This window comes from Hermetia illucens, chromosome 7, assembly GCF_905115235.1.
Source record: "Hermetia illucens chromosome 7, iHerIll2.2.curated.20191125, whole genome shotgun sequence".
Classification (NCBI taxonomy): Eukaryota; Metazoa; Arthropoda; class Insecta; order Diptera; family Stratiomyidae; genus Hermetia; species Hermetia illucens.
Window position 1 is genome coordinate 12257133 of NC_051855.1, and position 26228 is coordinate 12283360.

Consider the following 26228-nt stretch of genomic DNA (forward strand, 5'->3'; position numbering starts at 1 on the left):
TAAATAAAATCTGTCAGACTGGCAGGACTGATGATAAGTTGAGTGTAGTGCAGTTGTCATTATGTTCTTAGTCGAAACATGACTTCGGCATGGTTCGGGTCTTTAAATACATGCAACAAAAGTGGTCTTTTGTCGTCTTGTTTATACTAAACACGCCATTCCATCAGTCATTTCATCAGCCCATTTTTGATGGATTGGCTTATGGACTGATAAAATACTGATCGTCTAAAGTCAGCAGATGAGCGCCTTTTATTTTTGCGCAAATTCTTGAAAATCAGGTCCGTCTCACGTTACAAGACACTCGCAAAACTCATTCAAAGTATTACCAACTGTTCTCACCGTGGAATGTAAATCATTGGATGATTTGCTGCGATATTGCTGTTGAGAATGTGATCGAACTTTGCCGAGTGTTGATGGTGGCGGAGGAGGTGGCGGGGGAGGTGGTGTTAGACATTTTGAACACTGACGTCGCAGTGTTGGACGTTGTCGAGATCCTAAACATTTCAGTGCAAAGCAAAGCTCCTCAGTCATTTCTGAGTAGAGTGACTGTTGTTGATGTGCTTGATAAGAAGGTTGCCCTTTTATAAGGAATCCTGTCGTGATAAATGTCTGTTTGCGTGCATTGTGACAAAACTCTATTATTGCAACTAGAACAGCAATCGCTAAGCCGCATAAAAGCACCACAAAAACGCCGCCTATGTAAAGTGAAAGTTAGAATTCATAGTGTCCATACCTGATGAATTTTGAGACGACAAAAAAATGCTAAAACTTTATACAAATTAGAAACGTTTTTTCTTCATAATTACAAGGGGATCTGGGCTTGAGAAATGTATATGGGGTAATCATGCTTAAACGAACTTCAAATAAAGGGATTTAAGGGAATTCTAACACATGGGTCATGAATTTCCGAGACTAACTTAAACCAACCATGTTTCTCGGTAGAACCAACGCGAGCTTGAAGGACATAGGTATGATCCTGCAGATATTAAAGGGCACTGTGTCCAAAATTGTGCATAGCAATTTGGATATGAAAAAAATTTGTTCCAAGTGGGCGCCGCGTTTGCTTACAGTGGATCAAAAACAACAGCAAATTGATGATTCCGGAGTCAAAAAGAGCGTCAGCCGAATGAAGACGATAGTGCGAAAGCCGTCCAAAGCGTACGAAGACACAACAGCCAGGAGGCAAGGTCATGGCCTCTGTGTCTTGGGAAATCCACGGAATTTTGTTTTTGGACTTTCTTCTGAAGATCAACGGCGACTACTATATTGAATTATTGGATCGATTGTTTGCCGCAATTAAGCAGAGAAGACCTTCCATGACAAAGAAAAAAACCGCTGTTTCACAAGGATAATGCACCGATTCACAAGTCGATGAAAATGAGGAGGAAATTGCACGATTTGCGATTCGATTTGCTCTTACACCCACCCCCCCATATTTGACAGACCTCACCCCATCTACTTTCTACTTCTTCGCAGATCTCAAAAGGGAGCTCCAGGGAAACAGATTCGGCTATGATAATGAAGTTATAGCCGCAACTGAGGTCAATTTTCAGACTAGACTCGCAGTGTCTTATAAAAGAGGTATCTAAAGTTTAGAAAAACCCTGGAATGACTATATCGCTATGGAAGGCAACCATCATGATGAATAAAGTCGAATTTTGCAAAAAAAAAATGCGTTTTTATTGGTTAGTCCCGGAATTCAATGGCCCACGTGTTCTATCTAAGCCTGAAACTTACCTATGTTATCAACACCTAAAGCATTTGCTTTTGATTCCTTGCTCTTATCCTTTCTTATGCATGTCTCACCAGCATTTTTCCACCATTTATCATAGAGCATTTGAATTTCACCTTTTTCTTGTAGCTCTAAAATGGCTAGAGAGATTTTATCACGCCATGGCGATCCCATAGGTGTTGCAATACCGTATCCTGCATGGATAATAGTGATAATTAGTAGGACTAAATCCAAAAAATTCCCAAAGTTTTGTATTCGCTAGAGGATTTCTATTTTCTCTATTTATATAGGTTTTGAAACTAACTAACCCTTTGTATCTAGGAGACCTCCGATTTGTGTTAGATTACAGTCACGTTGAACAATATAATCTAACATTGTAGATTCCATTAGAAATGCGTAATTCCCTTCTAAAACCCTTTTGATGCCTTCCTCGTACGTACTAGTGAACACAGTTGGCTTTTTATTCTCCATGAAGCGCCACATTTTCTTATACGTTTCTATCATGGAATCCTAATAAAAAAGGAGTGTATTAAAGAAGAGGGTGGGTACCAATAATGGGATGAGCAACCCTTCTGAAGAGTGTTGTGTTTTTTAGAATAATGAAAGAATATATACAGACCCTGGCCAAAAAATTACAAACACTTGGAAAATTAGCTAAATTTTTTATTTAAATATACACTTGTGACCAGATAAATGTTACAAAGCAGCATATACTATGTAATTGTCATTTTTTGGTGTTTTTATTTTCTATGAACTGAACCTGTCTGTAGGCTAAATATTGGCAACCTTCTTAGAAAGACCGAGGAACTGGCAAGAGCCCTTTGGAAAAGGTGCATTTATATCTGGCTCTGCAAGAAACCCTATGGTCTGATGTCAAAAGCTGTGACATTGAACGCAAGAGCCCTTTGGAAAAGGCGCATTTATATCTGGCTCTGCAAGGAACCCTATGGTCTGATGTCAAAAGCTGTAACATTGAACCCTGAACCCTGTCGACCAAACTAAAACCAAGTAGCTGTGAAAAACCTCCTTGTGGTGACACCGGGAAACGCTGTATTCACATTGGTTTGCTGGTCGCGATGCAGTAGGTGAACACTTCAGGAAGAAGTAAGGAAATCAGATGATACACTTCCCCTTGCATTTTGTCACCACGTGCTTATGGAGGGCGTTCACATCCAAGTCTGGAATGGGTGCAGGAGGGGGAGGGGCGGAGGTTTGCTGGTACTACCAGAACAGGGACGGCTATTTTGCGCATAGGCTTTAGAAGAATTCTTGGTGAATGTGCTCCCTCCAGGATTATTTGCGGTTGATCCCCTTGTGGTAGATTCAACGTGATTGTGGTTGTGTCCATATCGTGAGCAAAGCTCCTTGTAGGCTCTTGTGTAGAGTTTCACTGTATAACTCGAGCCCTGTACCTCTCAGTTGCGGAAGAGGTATCAGATAGACCTCTCATGTACTCTTTACTGAGGGGCACGCCAATCCCGGCCGGACCCTGATTGTAGTCTCTAAATTAATTCGTGTCTTAAGAGGACCAGGCCATTATACTTTCTGTAAAAAGGACCAGCCCTTCGTTTTATTACCGCAAACCAATTAGGTGATTCCGACAAGAAGGAAGGACAAAGCCAAATGCAGGCAATGATGAAATCTAAAAGTGTTTGTAATTTTTTTGCCAGGAACTCTAGCGTTTTGTACTTACCCGAAAAAAAGTCATTGTCGATCCACTCTCTAGCGTGCCATAGGATATTTCCGTTTGACCAGCTAAATCCTCGGCATTTTCAATAGGCGTAATCATACGTTCAACAGTTAAAAATGCAGCTAAATTTGCTGTATATGATGAAATTATAATCAATGTAAAAAACCACCAAATGGCACTAACTATTCGTGTTGATGTAGCCTTCGGATTCAAATCCGATCCTTGTTGCATCAATGTTCCAATTGTAAACCAGAAACTATTGGCTATAGTGAACTGATTTTCAGTTATATCACTCTCCGTATTACAAGGATGTGGGTTGTGCCATTCATATGGAGAGAATCTTGCCACCGTATACATTGTTATGGAAACCAGAACATAAGCGGCTAAAACATAGAGCCATATATCTACGGCTAGCGGGTTCATAAAAGAGAAAAGCCTTGTTGGTGGCGTTGTAGGAACCTAGCAAAATTATGATGATTATTGTTATAATTTGGCAACTGATATTGATTGGATATACATATACACTCAACAAGCAACATTCATAGAGGCTGTGTTCCGAGTGACCGATGTGAAGACCTAATCCGCGACCTCAGCCTGATATTAAGAATAGGGATTCAAAATAGGGGTAGTGCGGTGCAAAATTTTTCGGCAGCTCATCTTTACTAACCAAATGCAATGCAGTTGAAAATAATCAAATCCAAAGTTTTTCAGGTGCTCAAAAAAAAATATTCCATTTTGCACCATCCCTGGGCGGCAGACTCTGAGCCTGCACCGGATAATGGCTCGTTTCTATCCCTATAAAATCTAAAGGACCACGAATTTCCCTTTGAACTTTCTACAGCATATTCTGGGGATAGCTAGGCTAACGATCTTGGCAATAAAAAAAACCCTCAATTCTGAAAACCTCCTAATGTGGTTTCCCCCTTAATTAACCTAAAGTCAACTTGGGTGCCAAAATCCTAGCACTGCCTATCTATCTAAAATAATGCTTTTTCAGCACGACAAGATTATTTTCTTTTATTTTTATCTTTTTAAACCGAAAATGTATCTTTCATTCTTAGAACTCAATTACGTGTCCATTTGATGGTTTGTATGCTTAAATTTCCTTGTGTTGTGGTACTTGCTACTCGTCCTTCTGCTTTATTCTTCTGACTTCCCTTTTATTAGGGTTTCGCTCCGCTACCGGTGATAGCTAATGGCTTTTTGAGCTGTCCTCTTTTCTTTACTTGGATCAGAATTTAGGATATCATTGTTGCCGGTAAATTAAACATTTTAGATATAACTGAACAATTGGGTATACCTCATTTATTTTTTATCAGTCCTCTAAAGTAGTTTTTAAAGGCGGGGACCACATTAGGGGAACCGAGCGGTTATTGAGTACAGGGACTCTCTCACAAGTCGGTGAAAATAAGCCTTCTAATGTGGTTTCCCCTTTAAGCATAGAAATTTTGCACCGCACTATTTATTACCCTGTCTTCAAGGAGATTCCTCATGTAGTTCTATTTGCCTCCTATAAAGTTAATTTTTTTTCAATTTCTCAACCCCAGGATCATAGCTAGGACTTCACAAGCAGACAACCAATACAAGGCATAAAAGTGGACATCGAAGCGGCCATTCAATAACACCCAACAGACGAAAAGGAAACTGTAAGAAAAGGACCGACCAAACTCATACTAGATGATGCCAAGGATAAGAGGACCAAAACGAGGAACGAAGAAGCCGCCATCGTCAGGGGTCTCAAGGAAAAACCAGTTTTTAATATAAACGCGGACAAGTGGAATGCGATTGCAATCATGGACAAGGAGGACTGCGATGAAGCAGTCATGGAATAGTTGAACAATGGTAACTTCCATGAGTTAAGGAAAGACCTTCTCCCAGAATCGATTAAGCGGGTGGAAAAATGCGATAAAGAGATGCCAAGATATCATTGGAAACATATCAACGATGCACGTGTCCAACCGAACTCTTCCAAGGATCAGGTGCCTTCCTAAACTCCAGAAACTTGGAAAGGAAATGGGGGATATAATCGTCGGATCCGAGAAAACCTGAAGGAAATAGTAAGCGACGAAATACTAGACTCCTTTTATGTGAAAGCCCCGTTCACTAGCATCCCTGTAGAGAAGGTGCTCTGTTATCTGGAAGAAGACCTTATATAAAGAGAAGGTTCACCTGAGTGGAGAATATACAAAACTGGCCTCCCTATGTATGACGCGAAACCTATTTGACCTTCAGGGGTAGATTCTATAAGACAACCTCAGGACTTGTAATGGATAGTCCCCACTCACTACTCGATGAAATTATCATAAAAAGATAGAAGAAAGGATGGAAAAGGAGGGAATAGACCCTCCTTCTTGGGCAAGATATGCGGATGATGTTCTTGCCGTGGTCAAGAGACAAAATGCAACCTTTGTGTCAACAACATTCACAAAAAGATTACCTTCACAGTGGAGAAGAAAGTGGACTACAGCCTACCTTTTTTGGATGTCAACATAATAAACAGGGATGGGAGGGTGGAGTTTGACATCCGCAGAAAAACCACGCAACGAACCATCCCGATAAACTCTAACCATTCATGGGATCAAAAAAAGGTCCCTTCAACTTCATGATTCATCAAATGTCGGGACCGTGTACACTTCGAGAAGGAGAAGGAGTACATCCTCAGCACCGCTAGGAGACGAAAGGAAAGACAACTGAGGTGGAGACGACAACAAGAAAACTCAAAGGACAGAAATAGATTCCCCTGCATCTATTCAATGGCAACGGGAAACATTAAAAAATGAATGGGGAAAACAAAGCTGGTCCCGATAGTCACAAGCAGGAAACAAGAGCTAAGACAAAAACTGGGTTCTCCAAAAGACTGCCTGCAAAAAGAATGAGAGGAGTGGGATATACAAAATCGATTGTCCGGAATGCGACCAGATCTACGTTGGACAAACTAAAAGACCGGCGGCCACCAGGATCAGAGAACATTTAGGGGAAGCAGGGCTGCATTTAACAAACTAAAAAACCAGCGGCCACCAGGATCAGAGAGCATTTAGAAGAAGCATTTAAGGAAGGACGAACAGCTAGCGAAACAAAATCGTCAGTAGCCAAGCATATGGCAACCAGGAACCATAACATCACCATAGATAACTACGAGATGCTGCACATGATAAGAAGAACACGATCATTGGACATCTTAGAAAGTCTAGAAATCTCCAGACTACCGGAGGAAAATAGGATGAACACAGATCTTTGGAACATTCTATCATGGCCATTCAGCCTAATTTAGGGAAAATCAGGGCTAATCCTTAATTAATTAAATGACTCCCGATATTATATTGAAAGACCGGACAAATTTTCAAATAAAAATGGTGACAAAGACTGGTGGAAAGACACTTCGGAGGAGACATCAGAACACATAGAAAACATACCGGGGTCCCCGAAGGAATCTCGGAGGCCATACAGGCGGAAAGATCTGGATCAATTAGGGACGTAAAAACTGGGTGACCTAGACCTAGATCTTCTTGAGCTTAGGGTGGACAGCGACGTGCAGGAAGCCACCATGTCGGAGGAGGTGGGTAATCCCACCAGAGCTAGTCGCTAAGCTGGTGAAGTACTGTAGGAAGAGGGCGTTACCACTCGTTCTCGCTGCGATGCCAACAAACAGCACGAACTCTGCGGAAGCGGTGACACCAATCGAAGAGGTGAAGACCTTGTCAAGAAAGGTATTGTGCTTTATACTGTAATTTTTTTTATTTTCCTTCCGCATACAATTGTTTCGGAGACCACGTGCCTCCTTCATTTGTGCTAGTACCTACCTAAATTAGGTAAAATTCGGTTAACCAGTAAAATAGAGTCCTAGCTGTATATTTTAGAGTCCTAGCTATGATCCATTGTTTATTTCAATAAGGTAGCTATCATAGTTTTTGAGTTACTGCGGTTTTGGTATTTTAAAGACGATTTTTAATTTATTTTAATTAATTTAATTAAATTAAATTTAATAAAAATGCCTGTGGCAGCTTAAGGAATCGAAAAAAATTGCTTATATCATTATGGATTGAAGAATGTTGGGAGTTCAGTGTATAATTCGGGTTTACATCTTAACTTACCTTAAATAAAATACTGATCCCTAAATTCATGAAAGGTTTCGTGAAATCAATAACACTTTCACGGGCGTAGTTAATAGTCATTGATCCGACTGCGAGATCTGCTTTCTACGCATACGAAAGAAGTCATTTAGAAATTATTCATATTACAAAAAAGCTATGATAAAATATATACAATTCACTAAGCCGTAATGTAAGATCTAAATTACTATTCGGATTTAGGGAATAATCCCTTGAGGTAATCAAAAAAACCTCTGCATACAATTAAAGCGACCACGAAAGATGCACCACTAAAAGAAAGGTGAGGAGACGAAGGAGGGGTAGACCGCCAGCTCTGCTCATTAGACCGATGGAGGGCAAGTCCTTTGCGGAAGTGTCTTCCATTCGGAAAACGAAGGGTGCTGGAGTCCTCGTCGAATTAGGCCTGAGGACAACAGGTGAAGGTACGTTTAGTGAAGCAGTCAAGGGGCTTCTGGGAGAGAAAGCTTTGGTTTCTAACCTGCAACCTGCGTGCTCGCTGGAAATTCTAGGCCTTGAATGCCCCACGGAAAAGAACGGGTTAGAAGAGGCCATCAAATGTGAAGGTATCATCTCTCCCAACTCCCGGGGTCAAAAATCCGCTGTGATGGAAGTTGCGGAGCAATACGCGAAGAAGCTTCTAAACAGTGGGAAAATAAGAATTTGTTGAGGAGTGTGTAGGATACGAATCCGGACTGCCCCAACCAAATGTTACTGATGTTTGGATTACGGGCACACGTTTGCAACCTGTCGGGAACCTGACAGAAGGGCAGCATGCCGCAAATGCAGCCAGTCAGGCCATAAGGCAAACATCTGCAAGGAAAAGAAGAGTTGCGTCATATACAGGGACCGTGGCGCAACCGATGAGAACTTTACGCACACTGCGGACTCGGGACGGTGTCCAGTCTTGAGAGCAGAACTGCAAAGAGCTAGGACGCGGTCAACATAATCCTTCAAATCAATATGCACCCGAGTGCAACCGCTCACGGGTTGCTAGCGCAGTTTGCTGCGGAGACCAAAGCTGATGTAGGCAAACAGGAATCCAGCTCCATGGCACCCTGGCATATCAGGCACCGCTGCGTTCTTGCCCAAGTCCGAGGGGGTGGCTTTGTCGGGATTCGGTGCATAGCAGTAACGTATTTCAGTGTCTAACATCGAAGGAGATAATGCCGGACTTTCGACGCAGACTTGATGCTCTGGAGGACGCTATCTTGGGCACAGAGGAGCGGATCCTGGTCGTGCGTGGCTTCAATTCCAGGCCACTTGGCTGGAGCATGCTTTACCCAGACTCCAAAAAGAAACGAATTCACCAATATCAAAGATGGTAAAGGATAAGGTACAACCAAGATCACAATAATCGCCAAAAGTGAAGGAGCGTAAGGAGTAAGTCCATCGGGGCTCATAGAAAGCAGAGTCTGGATCCGGAGGAATTATCCTTCACCCAGCTTGGGGCAAAAATAGTTGAGCTATCCGAGTTTATCAAGGACAAGCACAAAGTGCATCAAGCTAATAAAGAATATGGTAAGGGCTATTAGAGTCCTTTATGATAGATCTTCGATAGAGGAGAACAATACTAAGGATTTGTCGAACCCTGCTGTCCCAACAGTGTCGTAAGCGACCCAAGTGACGCCTAATCGTACTGCCATCGAATTACCGCGAAATAAACGAGTGCACGAAGAAGAGCGGGAAGTATGTGACGCGTCCAGAGAGGAAATGCTTTAAGGAGCACTACTCGTTGGGGGAGTGCTTATAGATTCGTGATGAGACGATTCAGAGCTCGTTCATCTCCGCAGATCACGGGTCCTACCCTCTTGCTGAACATCATCCAGCGCTTATTTCCCCCAGCAAGAGGAGGGCACCGACACATTCCACCCAGAGCGGTGGAAACACTCGAGGAAGGGTCAGTGGACTCACAGGCTCATCCCTGCCATCAAAGAGTGGGTGGAGAGACGACAGGGTAAGATAATGATAATCTCACCCAGATTCTTACGGTCGCGGAAGATATCGCTAAGTTCAAACTAGACACCTCACCCGACTGACCAAATTGCGTCTGTCCAAGATTTGTAAAAGGAGGAACTTAGAGGAAACTCTAGGAGAAGTGCTGGTACCAGAAAATCTGGTGGTAGCACGTCAAGAGGATTGGGACGCGGTCAATTCCATGATCGCCTCTATCCGGAACAAACTGCGAAGGGCAGAGGAGAGGAGAATAACGTGGTTATACACGCCGGGTATAGAAGAAGGGTGACCAAGCTAGAGTGAGTTGACTCCGCCCGGTGATGTAATACCTTATGGTGTTTCTACGGGGCAGGGGGGAGGGGGAGTCGGTTTGTTTTACACAATACCTTAACAAACGTAACAAATGTTTACTCTACTCGATAAATAAGCGAAAAAAAGCAGGAAAAGAATAGACAAATTCAGAATTAGAGGCAACGGTTTTTCTAGTTTAATCGGAGACTCAGTGAAGATTTGGTAACTCAAGACATGAAAACTGTACTTATTCTTACTATACATTCTACACTGAACTTATTTAAAAAGAAAGCAATTGTAGTTGAAGGAAGAAAAACATGGAAATTATTCCTACCTTATCCATTAATTGTCGTACAATGCCATTCCACTCTTTTGTGTCGTAATCGAAAACGCCATATTTACCATCTGGCACGAGCTCAAGCCGATACTCAAAACCAACAATTTTAGCAATAAGTTTTAGCAAATCTATACAAAATCCTTCGAAACCAATATTATTTTGATTAGAATGATTTCCACTACTGGATGATGTTGACGATGGTGTCCGCGGCATAGCAGAACCATTTCTTAAATAGAAACATAAGAGAAGCCATATTCATTTGCATTTGTATTTTAGGGGAACTGATGTTCCTTTTGGTATAACAATAGAAAGAAATTTGCGAAAACCATCTCAGAATTAGGCACGACGGATAATGAAATCCTATATTTTGTCAATTAGACATTATCAAGTGCGGAAAGTGAAATAAATTTTTATTTATCTGATCACAAAAGATGCCAAATTTCGGAATTCTAGAGCTGCTTTTAGGAGTACGCAGTTTCGTGATATAGCTAACTAAAGTAATGTGGTGGCATATTGGAGGCAAGAACCACGGACTGTATTGCCGGTGGTGCGAACACCTTTGCCAATGCACTGACTTGTCGCCGACACAGCTGGCGGCCTGGTAGGAGGCCGGGATGAGGAAGAAGTAGTGCAACGCGCCGACCTCGTGTCAGGCTACCAACTGTGTCGGCGGCAGTTCAGTGCGTCTGAGGAGGTGCTTTCATTGCCGGCAATGCAGTTGTGGGTTCTTGCCTCCGATGTGCCGTTAGAGTAACATTGAATAGAATATTACCTCCCGTTTTTACCACATCCGGTTTCTAAAACCATGTATTAATCAATTATTGATTATTAACGCATAGTATCTGTTGCGCAATTAGCACAGTGAAAACATAATGGTTGAAGCTTTTTCTAATATTTACATGTAAATTTCACCCTGATCTTGGCTTCTTTGAAGGGAGGAAAATTCAATGGTTTCCACAAAGTGAAATATCCAGCAAGGATGCATTATATTTCAAACTTACCGTACTGGAAATGGGTCCTCATTTTTCAACATTACATACGGTGTTTCCTACAAAATATATTCAGGGGTAGAAATAGCAATGACTTATTGAAACATAAAGAGAACCATATTCATATTGAGGAGATAAAAGAATATTTTAAAACGAAACTTCAAGCTATAAATACTACTAACATACATACGTATACATTCAATAGTTAGCATCAAATAAATTTTCGTTTATTTTCTTTACTAACCTGCATGTTTTTAGCACAACAGTTAGGAATAGCACAATAATACTATATATATATATATATTGCACGAATACTTTGGTAAGCTATACTCGTTGAATATCCTCCCTTCATTTACTTACATGTTTCATCAGTTGTGCAACCATTCCATTCCATTCGCCCGTAATAGGATCCTTGGCACCATATTTTCGATCAGGCACTAAATCTAAAATATAATCGAAACCAACCTCGTGCGCGACACGATCTAAAATGTCCACACAAAATCCAAAAAATCGCTCATTTCCGGTGAAATTTTTACCATAATGCATCATTACGTATGGAGTTTCCTGATTTGTATTTTTAATAAGGATGCATATAAAATCTTATGAATTAATAAAAGAGAGATATTGAGGTAGCAAGTATAGTTTGATGAATTGAAAAAGTCGATATTTCGAAATTATAACATATTGAAAATGTATTACTAAAATCTCAGATTAAAATTCAAAACATTTCTAAAACTATAGCACAAAGAATGAAGCTCGTCGCAGTAGGTACAGAAACCTCAACCGCCATTCGTCCCTTCTATATGATACCCTCTCTATTGCTATAGTCAGCTGACTCATGACGTCATGTGAAAACGTACACTGTTAGAAAATAACGATTTAACGAGAAATAATTTTGGAACATTTCATCAGTAAGCGTTGTTTTGAAAAATCTTTTCAAAACGCGTTTTACTTGAAACCACATTTTGAAAATTCCGGGAAAGCTTTCACAAAAAAATTGCACCAACTGGTCCTCCAGATTGGTGGTTTGGTAGTGGTACACAGAAAACTAAAGTTACGAGGCCACGCAAGGAGCCTTGGACAACAAACGACGAACCCGGCAAAGAAAACCGACTAAAGATTTGCCCATTTTCTCACGGAATGTGTGCTCCTTATACAGAAAACGAGTTGCCAAGCAGGTAGTCGATACTCAGTAACAATATAGGAACAGCGTTGCAAGAAATGCGTTGGACAAGGATCGGTTTCCTGAGGAAGGGTCACTATACCATATATTATAGTGACCATCCGGTGAACCATGAGCTCCTAGTGGATTTCGTCGCAAGCTTAAAAATGAAACTAGCTTTAATAGCCCTAATTAGCGTTCATACCCTAAAAGGGAAGACTCCACAGTCGGAGAAGGATAAGCCTGCCCGAGTTATAATATCAAAATCAGCCAAGTAGGGACGAAGTCCGTATACAGGCGATACGTTGGCTCCCACAGATTACACCAAACTACCAATGACAAAGAACTGCCGATCATCCAACTAGCAGTGTCGCACAAAATGGTTGTTGCAAGTACCTGGTTTGTGCGGAAGCTGGAATTTAACAAATCGAATGAGAAGATAGCGGATGGTTTTCGCGGCCAGGTCTAGAAGGTACTAGGTGAGCAAGCTAAAGTGAAAGCTCGAAAGCAACAGATAGTAATCGAGTGCAAAGACCTAGATGAAGTTATATCACGAGAGGATATCTATTCTGGGCTAAGGAAGCAGTTTAAGCTTCGCGGAATAGAAGAAAGCGCGATAAAAAGAATCAAGAAGGCGCATGGAAGTACACAGGCCACTATCCTTAGCTTGCGGTTGAATCAGGGATTAAATTGATTACCCCGGGCAAGGTAATCATAGATTGGGCCGTATGCCGACTTAGGGAGCAAAAGGAAGTGGATAACCGGCACATTGCACGTTGTGGGAGGTGCCCGGTATACAGGAGGGAGCTCAAGCGTAGGGCTAAATGAGGTTCATACAAATCAACCTCAACCATTGCGAGGCAGCTCAAGACTTGCTCTGGCAAACCATTCGAGAGTCGAATATGGACAATAATCTGTGAACCTTTCGGTAATTCCGGTAGTTCTACGTGGGCGAAAGACTCATCTCGGAACGCGGCGATATGGGCATGTGGACGGCAAACCATTCAAGCCAATGGCGTTCTCGGGAGCCGGTTTTGTAAGAACAAAAGTCAACGTCGTCCATATGTACAGCTGTTATGCTCCTCCAAGTGCAACATTAGCGCAATATGAGTTGTTAGACAACATGGTGTTGGACGCCAGAGACCACAGCCTCAAAATCATTACCAGCGATTTCAACGTGTGGGCCTTAGACTGGAGAAATCGGGAGACGAACACCAGGGGTCAAATCCTGCTTGAAAACTTCGCGGAGCTGGACATGGTACAAGCCAATGTTGAATAGGTGCCCATCTCTCGAGGCAGAGGGATAGGCTCAATCGTCGATTTAACTTATTTCAATGCCTCGTTGGCGGGAGGGATGGTCTGGCGGGTGAGTGAACACTACACCCACAGAGACCACCAGGCTATCCTTCTTGACATCAGAAACGGAGGAGGCGACGATCTAGTGAGCAACAGAAGTGGAAAAACCAGGATAGCTGGCAACTTTCGAAGGGAACGGCGTTGGAAAAAGCATGTCAGCAGGTAACTAAGCTGAGGCATGAGACTACACAATGCCGCGACGGAAGTTTCGCTATAGTAAGAAACCAGACTACTGATGGAGCCAAGAAATCGCGCTGTTGAGAGAATCGTGTCTGCGATTGATGACGCTTTGCCATCGGACAAGAGAGAAGTCAACACATCGCCAGTCGGAGAAAGAATACCGCGATCTTCAAAGTAGCCTTAAGAAGCAATTGAGGTGCTGCGTACAGGGTTGTAATGAGCAAGATTCGTGGACAAAAATCACTCTAAGTAACGTGCCCGCGACTCTTGCTCAAACTAATCACAATCCATTTCCCCCAGCAGGAAGAAAGTGGACCTCAGCCAACGGTTCAATAGGATGCCTTCACAACCCTCGGGGTGACCGAGGAGGAGCTACGAGAGATAGACGAATTGGGGATAATAAGGCTCCGCGATTGGATAGGATTCCGAACGAAACCTTGACGATTGCTGCTAAAATTAAGCACACATGTTTCATAAGCACATTTAAATCGTGCATGGTGAAAGGAGTGTTTCGCGGCCAGTGGAAAAGGAAGGGGTTGGTTCTGCTACCGAAGCCCCAAAAACCATCTGGCGCACCCTCTCCACATTACCTTACCTGTCTTTTAGGCGCTATGGAGAAGATGTTGGAGAGGGTGATACACAACAGGCTGCTTCCGTTCGTCGAGATAACAGATGGTTCATCGGAGCGGCAGTATAGGTTTCGTAGAGCACGGTCCACTGTCGAAGCAACATCAACGGTCTTGGATCTTGCTCAGGAGACATTGGCTGCGCAATGGTGACACTGGACGTTAGGAATGCTTTTAACGCGCCCAACTGGGGTTGGATTAAGGGGACCCTGGCTAAACTAGGTGTCTCTGGTTATAGAGGTATCACGTTGTTGAATATCATCTATAAGATGGTACGCTATCTTGCTAGGCCGGATAGTCCCATACGCCCAGAACATCGTCGGCCATACCAAAGAGGCTTCACTCCAGGCAAATCAGCAACATTTCAATTTTTTTCTCAACGGCAAGCGAAGGAAAAACTGGCGACGAAATTGATAAGACTAATTAGGCTGATTCTGATTGTGGATAAAATCCGGCTCAATAGGTTACGGTGGGCGGGTCACTTAATCTGTATGGATGAGGACGATCCAGCCCGAAAAATTTATAAGGGTAATATCTATGATACAAACAGGAGAAGAGGCAGACCCTGCCTGAGATGGAACGATGGCGTAGCCCAGGACACCAGATAGCTTTTAGGGATATCGAATTGGCCGACCTCGGCGGGATGTCTGGAGTTTCTTATTAAGGCGAGCCTAGACCGGATACCGGTTGTTACGGTGATGATGATGATGATGATTTGGAGTGGTGAAGTTAACGATCTACCCAATTAAAAAATCAACTTTGAAAACCTCCTAATGTGGTTTCCTTCCATTAATGCTGCTACGAGGGAATTACCCTGTCATGCTCACAACTTTACTCTACGAATCTATCTTTTAGAATGATGGTTTCTTCTATAATATCTACTTACCTTCTACGTAAACAATAAAAAATATGAACAATGAAAAAGTAGAAAAAATTAAATTAACGTATCACCATTCCCACTAAGCTTATCAACGTGCAAATCATGTAAACAGGATAGAGTAAAAGACATATTTACTTCTAGATATATGGAAAATATAACCAAGTTAGCGAATGGCGGAAATAGGAGGATCTCAAATGAAGCATGAATTGAGAGGAGATGCATTAAGATATAAGAAAATGAAAAAGGAATATGATGATTTCAAGATCTAAATAGAAAAATTCAATCAATGAAAACAAACGAAATACAACAACCCACCTAAACTCACCAATATTGTTATGACTACCAGGGTTACATTCATGATTCCCGAATCGAAAAACAAGGAACGATCTGTTATATTTAATCTTGTTTCGGGCGACCATTCACCAACTTTAACAATAGAATGTTGTTTTAATTTTACTAAATCCAATTTGAATTGTATCCGTCGCCCTTCTTTAAAATGTATCGGACCCGAGAGTCCTTTCCATTCTACCTGCATTAGTACGGGCGATATGAAAAGGAAAGTTTCATTTTTAAAACTTTGCACAAAGTACCAGGTGGGCTGAAAAGTTCATTAGCTAACACGCTGATGGCGCTGCTAGTATTAAATCTGTGGCAACTCAGCTGAACAAACACAGAGGGCTTCTAACTTTACCACGGGAGGCAGTAGAGAGCTCGGTAAAGAGAGGTATCGAGACGTCAGCCGCAACAGCGCATAACCTTCTAATTTAGTTTAAGTATTCTCAGATGGAATAAAGTAGTTTGTATTTAGAAATGCCTCCTCGTGTCTCCTTTATAGAGGAAGACGTGCACGTGGCGATACGCTCCCTATAAATTTTCAGCCCACCTGTTAGCCACAACTGTACAATAAATAATTCTAATTCATTTTATCGAGGCAAGCGGGATGAAGGTGAAGTGCTATGATTTTGTATCTACACACTTACCGCATTGATATAATTGATTAAACTCAGCCCACCAACCCAAGGACGTTCATCTGCACAGGACATATTAGAAATGCGGAGGGTATGAGATTGTTCCAGTGTTTGCAGTCCAATGGCAAAAATATATAACGAATCGTATAAAAGAGCGGATTCTGTCTAAGATAAATTAGACCAAAAATACAAATTAACTTTGTTGAAAACTTGTAGCGTTAATCACTAATCAATAAAGTTCCAACCAACAATATCAATATCACACACAACGATCATTTCTGAGAGCTCACCTCGATGATTTTTAATTTGTGCAATACGCTGTCATCTTGTTGTTCATCATATTTGTGAGATCGATGATAATGTTCCATGTCCTTGAGAATTTCCCTAACTCCAACATCATTGGCGTCGACTAGACGAAATGCTGTTATATTAACAAAGTTGTATTTGAAATCCTCCAAATCGAAGGTTTCGATATCGAATGAAGTGAAGAGGTAATGATATTTGTACTCGTTCATCTGTAGTTCTAGGATCTGTTTTCAAATTTAAGGGAACATAGTAAGTAGCGGAATCTTCATAAAAGGCGTCATAAAACAATTTAAGGACAAAACGGATTCATGGCGCGAGGATGGCGCCAGAACCAGCTTTTTGCATCCGGCCATCCATTGTAAGGTCTATCCTGAAGGATGAAACCGGGGGGGAGGGGATTGGGTTCACCCAGCCGGCAGGCGAAAATCTTTGTGAAGCGACCCGGGACCACTAGAGCGACATTTTTGTTGTCTCTCAAGAAGTGGAATATGAAAACCGGGACGCTGCACCTTAAATTACCACATGGAAAAAATCTGAGTAGTGGTCTCGGTCATATGCAGCCAAGACGAGGAGGAAGAAGAGACGACCCTGCACTTCATATGCAGCTGCACGGCCTCCACAGACCTCAGGTGAAGAGACCTTGATAAGGTAACGAAGTCTGCGTATTCTCTGTCTTTGAAGAATGTCCTCACATTCGCAAAAGCCTGCGAACGTCATCGGCAAGAGGCCGATGAATAGGCAATATCCGGGGGTAGTACAATGGGCCTAGCAAAGGTCTGAGTGTTTGGAGCTACGGCTCCCCCCACTAAACTAAACTAACTAATTCAAATTAAGCATTATCGGGAAAAGGATAGGCGCTATGTCGTGCCTACTCCTTGGCATCAGGAAAAAATCAAGCTAGGAAACTCTTTCCTTAAAGCGGTTCAACATTTTCTTGGGCAGGAAAGGCGGTGTCTTAAAGACCCCGAGTTCAAGGAAAAATCTGACGAATTTATGATGAATTATCGTGACTTGGGCCATATCGAAGAAGTTTCAAGGATGCTGAGAGAGGATACTAGTGAGGATGTGTGTGTATGTGTGTGTATCTCAGTGTTATTCGTAACGATACAACTACAACGAAACTCAGGAAGGTATTCAATGCCTCGAGTCCAAGCTCCAATGGTATCAGCAGCCTCAACTCTGGTGTGTGACATAACCAAGATGTTTCAGCAAATTCTACTGCTTTTGGAGGATCGGTTGAAGGTACGTATTTTGTAGAGAAGCAGTCCCATGAAGCCAATAGCAGAATAATTTCTGAAGCCCATCACCAATGGGATGGACTGTGTTCCTTGGTAGGCGATTAGGACACTTCACCAGGTCACCGTGAACTACGAGCCCGATGAAGGGCCTAAATGGATTATTACAAATGCGTTTTATATGGATGATCTTTGGTATGGTGCTTCGACTGTGGAAGACGTCAAAGAAATTATTAGGAAGGCATCAGAAACCTTAGAAAAGGGCAAGCTGTCCTTGACGAAATGGGCTGCCAATCACAAAGAGATACTGAAAGACGTGGAAAAAGCTCGGACATTGACCTGGAAAAAGTGGGGAGTGACTTAAATATCTTGTCACCCCATTAAAAGCTCGGATAAGTCATGAAACGCGAAACAGAGCCTGGGAGACATCCCCATTAAATTCATCGCCTCCATTGACTCCCCGAGGTAGCTTTCGTGTGGATCCGGAGTCAGAAAGAGTTGGAGAACAAAATGATGAGACGGAGAGATGCGTCGATCCGCAAAATCGTTGATCCCCCCGACATTCATCATGTACGGCCGAAGTGGAATCCGGCGACTGCGTCCTCCAAAGAAATCGATCCCCGGAAATTTGTGGGACATGATCTACGGCTTTCTGGTCCTCCTTTTCTAAGGCGAGAGCTCCCAACAACTTCAATCGCCTCAGGAGTGGTTACATGCGAGTACGTAGCCATTGGCCACCCGGAACCGATTACCTTACGCGTTTCTTATTGTGAATGTCATTGCCAAGTGCTTAAGTTGGAAGTCTGGGGCAACTGGGCCGCTTTCAGTACTAGAACTGGAACACTCTCTGCCTCTGGAGAATCTTCTCAGCTCGACTGCCGTAGGCTTGAGCCAATGAATATGTGATTAGCGGGGATAGTACAATGGGCTTACCACAGATGCTGAGTGCTCGGAGCTGCAGCACCCCTCAGTACACATATTTTTCGCCGGTTTAACTTCCACGATTGGGCCCTTGAAATCATTGGGTCCTCGCCTCCATTTGCAACCGATGTCCAAACTTGCATCTGTTTTAGAAAGCACTAATTAAGTCCTGTCATTTGGTTATATCCGATGACCCAAGACATGGTCCCTTTCGCTAAATTTCATGACAATTTCATAACCGTGCTTGAGAGAAGTGCGTCTGACAAACAGACAGTGGAACGATTTTAATAAGGTTTTGTTTTCCATAAAAACTCAAAAACTACCACGGATAAGTGGCTCATCTATTTGTAAGATATCCGCCATTTACGTCGTCCTTTCTCACCGTTCACATCATTTCGGGTGTTACGCTTTTATCAACGTTCATTCATGGCAAATACACCATGACTTGGGCACCATTAACCGGACATTGTTTTCTGTCGAATATTGAATCTACACTCAGAAAAAGTGGGAGCCTAAAACGCTTTAATGAGCACATGAATTTCATCCGAGTTAATGGCTAAGGACACGCAACTACATACATAAATGGCAGCTCCGTCTGGACCAACAGAGGATATAAGGCGTCATTTATATTCTGAATAGGAGGGAGATGTTGAGGAGTTGCCGCAGATTAAGCGTATTAAATGAGCACGAGGTTCCTGACAGCTGACATGCAGCATATATGTACATGCATGGGTACACCTAAGGGAGGGATACAAGTACTCGGGTAAACATGCATATTGTGTTTATATGGTCAAGTGGTTTATTAATTTTGCGATTCAGTCAACCATTCAATAAAAACGAAATATATTTCAGAGGGTCAACGTTGCTATTGCAGACCATTCACCGTCAGAATAATAGTAAAAAATAAAGTGAGCCCCATGACATGACACGGCGGATTGGATTTCGAAATTGTTAGCATTCCGGATTATAATTTGTGTACCCAAAAAGTTAGTTAAGTTTGATGTTTATTTGTTGTTTCTGTTCGAAATTAGTGTGCCTGAAATTGGTTTCCTTTTCTCATGGAATCTAACGTCTCAGGTTCTGATTGCGGTCAGGCATCGGCAGGAAACCAAGCCGAAGGGCGAAAGGTACCTGTACTGTAAAATTAATAATAATAAGTTTGGTGGAAATCGCACTATAACTAACGAAGTTATAATAGGCCGAAGTTGTTGCTCTTGTGCAAATTCAAGACTTAGAATGTTCATATCACACTAAAGTGGATATTCTCACATAATATATGCATATATTACGTGCTAGGTACGTTTGACGATGAAGGGAGCAAATCCTTCTAAATGGGTGCTTTAAATGCGTCAAGCTTAGACACTTTGTGAAGGCATGCACCGGCGGTATCGATCGGATATCGAAGGTGTGGGAACAAAGGACATATTGCCAGGGATTGCAATAGGGACCCCAAAGGAAGACCTGTTAAGCGATCTTGTTCGCGACGCAATTGGACGAGGTCCAAAGGTGATAGCCGGTGACTTTAACGCATGTGCCATCAAATAGAACAGCACAGAGACTAACACAAGTGGGCCGTGCTTATTAGAAGCATTCGCCCAGTTGGATGTAGTTCTGGCCAACGAAGGTGATGTAAACACTTATCGGAAAGGGGGATCTGGTTTAATTGTAGATTTGAATTTTGTCAGCAGTCAATCACCTCTGAACAAAGGATGGAGCCACAGCCACAGCCAGTTTGAGGAAAAGCGCTGCATGTTCCAGGCAATGCTCATAAACTGAGTGCGGGCTACAGAAGAACAGCCTTAAGGGTGTATTCTGCCTTTAGAACCATCTCCGATGATGCTGGGTTCGTCAACTTGGGGAATGGTGCCAAGTGACATCCTGGCAACCGAGATAATGAAAATATATATTACACCAGGTTCCTCTCAAAAAAGTTCTCTCTTAAACATGTGGCAACAGTGATGGAACCAGTCACAAAAGGGTCGTTGGATTTACGTCACCACCTGCACAGGTTTAAATTGGACACCTCACCTGATTGTCCAAACTGCGACAGGATCCCAAAGGACCCAGCGCACGTATTCTTCCAATGTTCTAGGGTTGTGGAAGAAAGGAGGAACCCAGAGGAAACTCTTGGTGAATTGCTATCATCAGGATTGTCAGGAGAATTGGGATGCGATCAACTCCATGATCGCAGCAATCGCGGGGCGGTTTTAGTGCGTAGAAGGAAGAAAAATATTTATTACAGAAGTGACAAGAAAATGTACTTACCCCTTTCAAAAGTAGAGAAATATTATCGGCTCTTGTGTCGATTATGAAGTTATGAAATTCTTTGTTTTTCAACTCATTCAGGACCATCATATATGTCCCAGCCTCTATCTGTCGAACATGGACCTCTAATCCTGATGTTCTTGCAAAGTCACGTAATTTTATCATTCCTGTATTAATTACAATTGCTTGTGTAAGTCAAAGAAATAGATGCGTTTATATCTTGTAGATTTTTAATGTCCAGATACTCACCATAATTTTTTTCAAACAATATTGCAACTTTTGTCCAATTTAAATATTGTACAACATCCTGTATGGCCATATTTACAAGATTTTGTGAAGGATGTAAATTTATTGAGAAATCTCGTACACCATTACTATTGCTGTCAATATCGATTCGTGCCTCTAAGTGGGGAATATCAAGCGCATCACATATGGAATGAACATGTGCGCCTAAAATAGGATCCGATGGTCCAAATATCGCATGGACGCCTAATTCTACCTGGGCGCAAACTGTGTAAAAAAAAAATAAGTATTTGTTACGACCTTTATATTGGTTGGCTTTCATTGAAGGCGGTTGAGGGGTCAAGAAACACATAGAATCAGTTTCTACTCAAACTTATGAATAAGCATCCATACCTTCCAAAGATATTTTTGTCCTTCCATACACATACCCCACAAGAGTATATTTGGTGGAAAAAAATGTACACCCCCTTTGCATGTATACCTCCTCCCCCCCTTTAAATTCAACGCAGAATGATGTAACTCCCTGTATGCGTGAGCGTTCACAGTTTCCACGTTTCCACAAAATTTGGTGTCAATCGCTACAACCGTTTACGAGAAAAATAGGTACGACAGACAGAGCTGTGAGGTGCGTCCCTTCGTGCGGATAAGGGAATCCTCGGTGGATGCCTATGAATATGTACTTATACGCATGCGAAGGTGTGCGTGCATGGGCATCTTTATGTGCAGGTCGGGTTGGTGGGAGAAAAACGCCCACCCGTGGGTAAAAATGGCTACGGGAAGGTCACCCAGAATAATAAACTGAAATAAGCTTACGGTGCAGGGGGTCTTAGCCTCAGTTGGGGCAGCTTTGGGGGTGGGTCGTCGATATCCCTCGACTGCAATGTCTCGGTGGTGGACAGCTTGGTCACCTACACAAGTAGCTTAGGTGTTTAAACCGAACACATTGCTCCCAAGAACACCTGAAGCAAACGCACAGAAGGATGTGCTCAAGGGAAAACGGCAGTCGTTAAAAACCGCAGCGACACCAACCACATCGGAAAAAAGAGTTAAGAGTAAAGAGTTAGAGGAGGCTCCTCAGTAGCGAGAGCCGGATCCATTTAGGTGAAGCTCAACGGCGGGGGGGGGGGGAATGTTAACAGGATCCTGCGGAACAAAAAGGGAGATCTCATGATATAACTAAAAGGTCCGAATAGAGCAAAGCCGAAGGCTTCCACAGTCAAGTCAAAAATTACTGCCGTGCGTGTTGTAAGGCATGAGATCGCTACACAATGCAAGGACCTAGACTGTAACAAGGTAACTTCTGGGGCAGGAATTTGCACTGCCTTAATGAAGCAGCTCAAGCTTCACAACTTGCAGGGGGCATCCATTGTAAGCCGTAGAAAAGCGTATGAAAATACACAGACGGCGACCATCCGGCTACCAGCAGAAGCAGCGCGCAAGCTACATATCGGGAGGGTCAACATTGGCAGTCTGTCACCTTAGAGAGCAAATCTCATTGAAGAGATCCAAGTGTCTCTTCTACGAACATCTAGCGAGAGTATGTACAAGTGAGATTAATTGGTCTGGTTGTACTGAAACAGGTCACATTGCTCGGAATTGTAACAAGGATCCCAAATGTATATTGTGTGATGGAAAGTAGGGCCTGGACAACGGGCATATTGCCAGAAGAGGCAAGGGTCCGAGTTCAAAAAGGCGCTAAATGCAGTGAGAAAATGTAATTGATCCAAATCAACCTCCATCACTATAGGGTCGCCCAAGACCTGCTCTCGCAACAAACCCTATAGCAGCCCCAACAATAATGTATGGGATCCAACAGGTGGGGCGGCCTTGTCGCCATGCAGGGACAGGACATACAGGCATGTATGAGGCAGTCCACAAGTGGGTTCGTATGGGCAAAAATAGACGAAGGACATGTTTATAGCTGTTATGTTCCTCCAAGTCTGACGTTGGCTGAATTTGAGGACATGCTAGACAGATAGGTTTTGGAAGTAAAAGGACGGAAACCAAATGTCATCGCTCGTGACTTCAATGCATGGGCCACCCAATGGGGAAGTTCACTGACGAATGCAAGAGAGCGTTGTCTCTTGAAGGCTTTCGCGCAGTTAGATATCACAGTGGCTGACGACTGTCAGGTTAATACTTAACGGAAGGAGGGGTCCGATTCGGTTGTGGATGTGACCTTCGCTAGCCCTTCACTAGTTCACGATATATCTTGAAACAGTATACTCACAGTGATCACCAGGCAATAGTCTTTGACCCGGAGAGCAATTCAAGCGACTGGAAATCTGCTGGTACAAGTATGAGGATAACGTCAGGTTGGTCTACGAAAGGAATTGACGGGCAAACATTCATAGATGTGTGGTTGGACCAAGACATTATACTCGGTATACCCTCGGAAAGGGCCCTTCATATCACAAAATTTATGGCGAAAGCATGGGACTCATTAATGCCAGGACGTCAAGCTTTCCCCAGTAGAGAGCCCAACCGCTGATGGAATAGTGAACGGTCAGATCTCCGGTCGGCGTGTCATCGGATCAGACGAGCGGCTCAGAGAGCAATGGGTATGATTGACCAGGAGGTTAAGCAGGGAGCTTACAAGGAAGCTCGAAGAAAATTGAAGCTGGCTATACAGCGAAGCAAAAGGGACTACTTCAAGCAACTCTGTGCAGAGGCGGATATATACCCATGGAGAAGGGCATAGAGGGTTGTGATCAGAAGATTTAGAGATCGAGCAACTGCGCAGATTACATGTCCCGATCTCTTACCGAAAATCGTTCAGAATTTGTTCCCTCAGGAGATCACAAGCGGTGTCTACGGACATCTTTAGATGTGGCTGTTATACCCCCCGTAACGACGAAAGAAGTACTGTAGTTTTACGGTCGGCTGGGAGATAACAAAGAGGCCGGTCTCGATGGCATACTAAACAAAGCCCTGAAGTCGAGGTCAGACATATTCGTAGAGTTGTTTGAAGCATGCTTGGCGGATGGGATCTTTCCCGAGACATGGAAAAAACAAACTTTTTTCATCGTTACTGTATTTATTCACATAACGACAGGATTATACCAACATAAATCAATTTTCACCATATCTCCTTTAAGATTCATTATTCTACATTGTTCATAGTAATATAATAAACATAAAATAATTTTGCTCCCTTAATTTGCAGGAAATAGCGGCACCAAATATAGGAAGCAGAACCTTCGGGAACAGTCAATCAAATTTAATTTCCACTTTCCCAAAGGCTATATAGTCTATTGCAGTTTTCGGTCTCATACACTTTTAATGTTAGCATGCCGCTATTATCCCTAACAAATTCCTTATATTGATTGGCATCCCCCTATAAGGTAGTCAAGTATATCGAATAAGTGGGCAAAATACAAATCCGCTCCCTATATGAGGCAGACACCCTTGTATCCCCGGAGTACTGCTTATAACTACATTTATCATTTCATGACGGAGTAAGCTCCAGGGAGAAAATATCAGGCATTATTAATCTACACAGGACCCTTTGAATGTTGGATGTAGGCAAATGGAACTTAATTAAATGTTAAATACCCAATGGAATAAAAAAATGGGGCCTCCCAGATAAGATTGAATAAAAAGGGATTTATAAATATGTTATATTTTCAGTTTGCAAACAGGATACCTTTGCACTTGAGTAAAAAGCAATCGAGATTCAACAGGGCAAAAGGTGTAATCTGAATTTACATGTATTGATATCCTTCAGCCTTTTCACGAAATCCTCGGCGTTAACGGTGGTACGAGGGTTTAAAGTTTTTCAAAAGATTCCTCCACTTTCCGGCCATTTTTCTGGCACCCAGACCCCCCAACCCATATACCATTTCAAAGGTCTAATTCTCCTCTAAAATAGTGATCACGAATTAAGGTCCTGTTCTCGGAATTCTCAATATTAAGGGAGATACGAGCGTCTATACTGTGTCAGAAGATTCCTCCACTGTCCAGTCATTTTTCTGGTTCCCAGACCCCCCAACTTAAATACCAGTTGAAAGGTCTAATTCTCCTCTACACTAGTGATCACGAATTAAGGTTCTTTTCATGAAATTCCCAATTCTATCTTTTCCGGAAACTATTTAATCCAGGTGGGATATATGTCTATAATTATCTTGAAAGTTTGCAGATAGGATACAACTTGACCCCCCAAAAAAACCTTGCCTTGAACACTAAACTACTTTCTTTTCCATACTAATACCATGACTACACTGTTATTATTTGGTAATGCTACTCACCCTTTTTTGAAGCATGAAATGAATCATCTTTTGGAACATATTGTACGTTGTAAACAAGCGTTGTATCTGGCAGTATGCTTTTATCACGATTAACATTATGTACGGCGTATTTGAAGGCTAATTCACTAGGACTGTTCCTCTGATCTTCACTGAAGATTGCCCCTGCCAATGAGAGAAACAAAACGACAATGATTATAGTGAAGACAAATTATGGTTAATACTTCTCAATATCAAGGATTGATAAGGTCAATATAATCTAACGGAATTTTTTTTAATGACTAAAAAAGGTTCAAAGGGTCATCAGCGTCAGTAACTAGTCGCTTACGACGTGGGGAGTGACGTTCCCGAGGTGCCCGAGTAACTAGTCCTAACTCCCTAGCTGACAGTGTACCTGCATCCTAGGTAGTAGCCTCTAGAAAGAATCTCGGTGAAAATCGAACCGCGAGTAACCGGTACACGTCAGGACACACTGGGAGTCCTCGGAGCCATCGACCGCTCACTTTCAACGTCGACAGGGTTATGTGAACCTAGTTACGAAAAAGTGGTTATTGTGGCGTGTATTAGGAGCCATCCCCTTCGGGACTCTGATCTGGTAGTGTGCATTGAGCCGGTGGTAGGAGAGCGCATTGCCCCGAACGATCTTGGGTAGGGGCTTTGTCTCCGAGGATACACCCCTTCTTGATTATTGTGGCCCACTCCCTAGCACACGATGCACTGGTGAAATTTCCATGGAGAGTC

The 26228-nt window shown here is 42.6% G+C and overlaps 1 protein-coding gene across 3 annotated transcripts in view; it reads right to left on the reverse strand.

Moving 5' to 3' along the window:
* The window catches only part of LOC119660961 (glutamate receptor ionotropic, kainate 2), a 45556-nt gene that overhangs the window by 996 nt on the left and 18332 nt on the right, over positions 1-26228 (reverse strand). The window contains exons 3-16 of one of the 3 annotated variants that reach the window (XM_038070005.1): positions 25491-25652; positions 21250-21510; positions 21001-21167; positions 16564-16803; positions 16286-16438; positions 15631-15834; positions 11462-11665; positions 11114-11160; positions 10110-10338; positions 7514-7618; positions 3426-3881; positions 2041-2242; positions 1738-1926; positions 340-695 (exon numbers count right to left, since the gene is read on the reverse strand). In XM_038070005.1, coding sequence (XP_037925933.1) covers positions 340-695; positions 1738-1926; positions 2041-2242; positions 3426-3881; positions 7514-7618; positions 10110-10338; positions 11114-11160; positions 11462-11665; positions 15631-15834; positions 16286-16438; positions 16564-16803; positions 21001-21167; positions 21250-21510; positions 25491-25652 — 2975 coding nt within the window. The remainder of the gene's footprint in view (positions 1-339; positions 696-1737; positions 1927-2040; positions 2243-3425; positions 3882-7513; positions 7619-10109; positions 10339-11113; positions 11161-11461; positions 11666-15630; positions 15835-16285; positions 16439-16563; positions 16804-21000; positions 21168-21249; positions 21511-25490; positions 25653-26228) is intronic. The other 2 variants (XM_038070004.1, XM_038070006.1) reach the window with 2 other exon arrangements.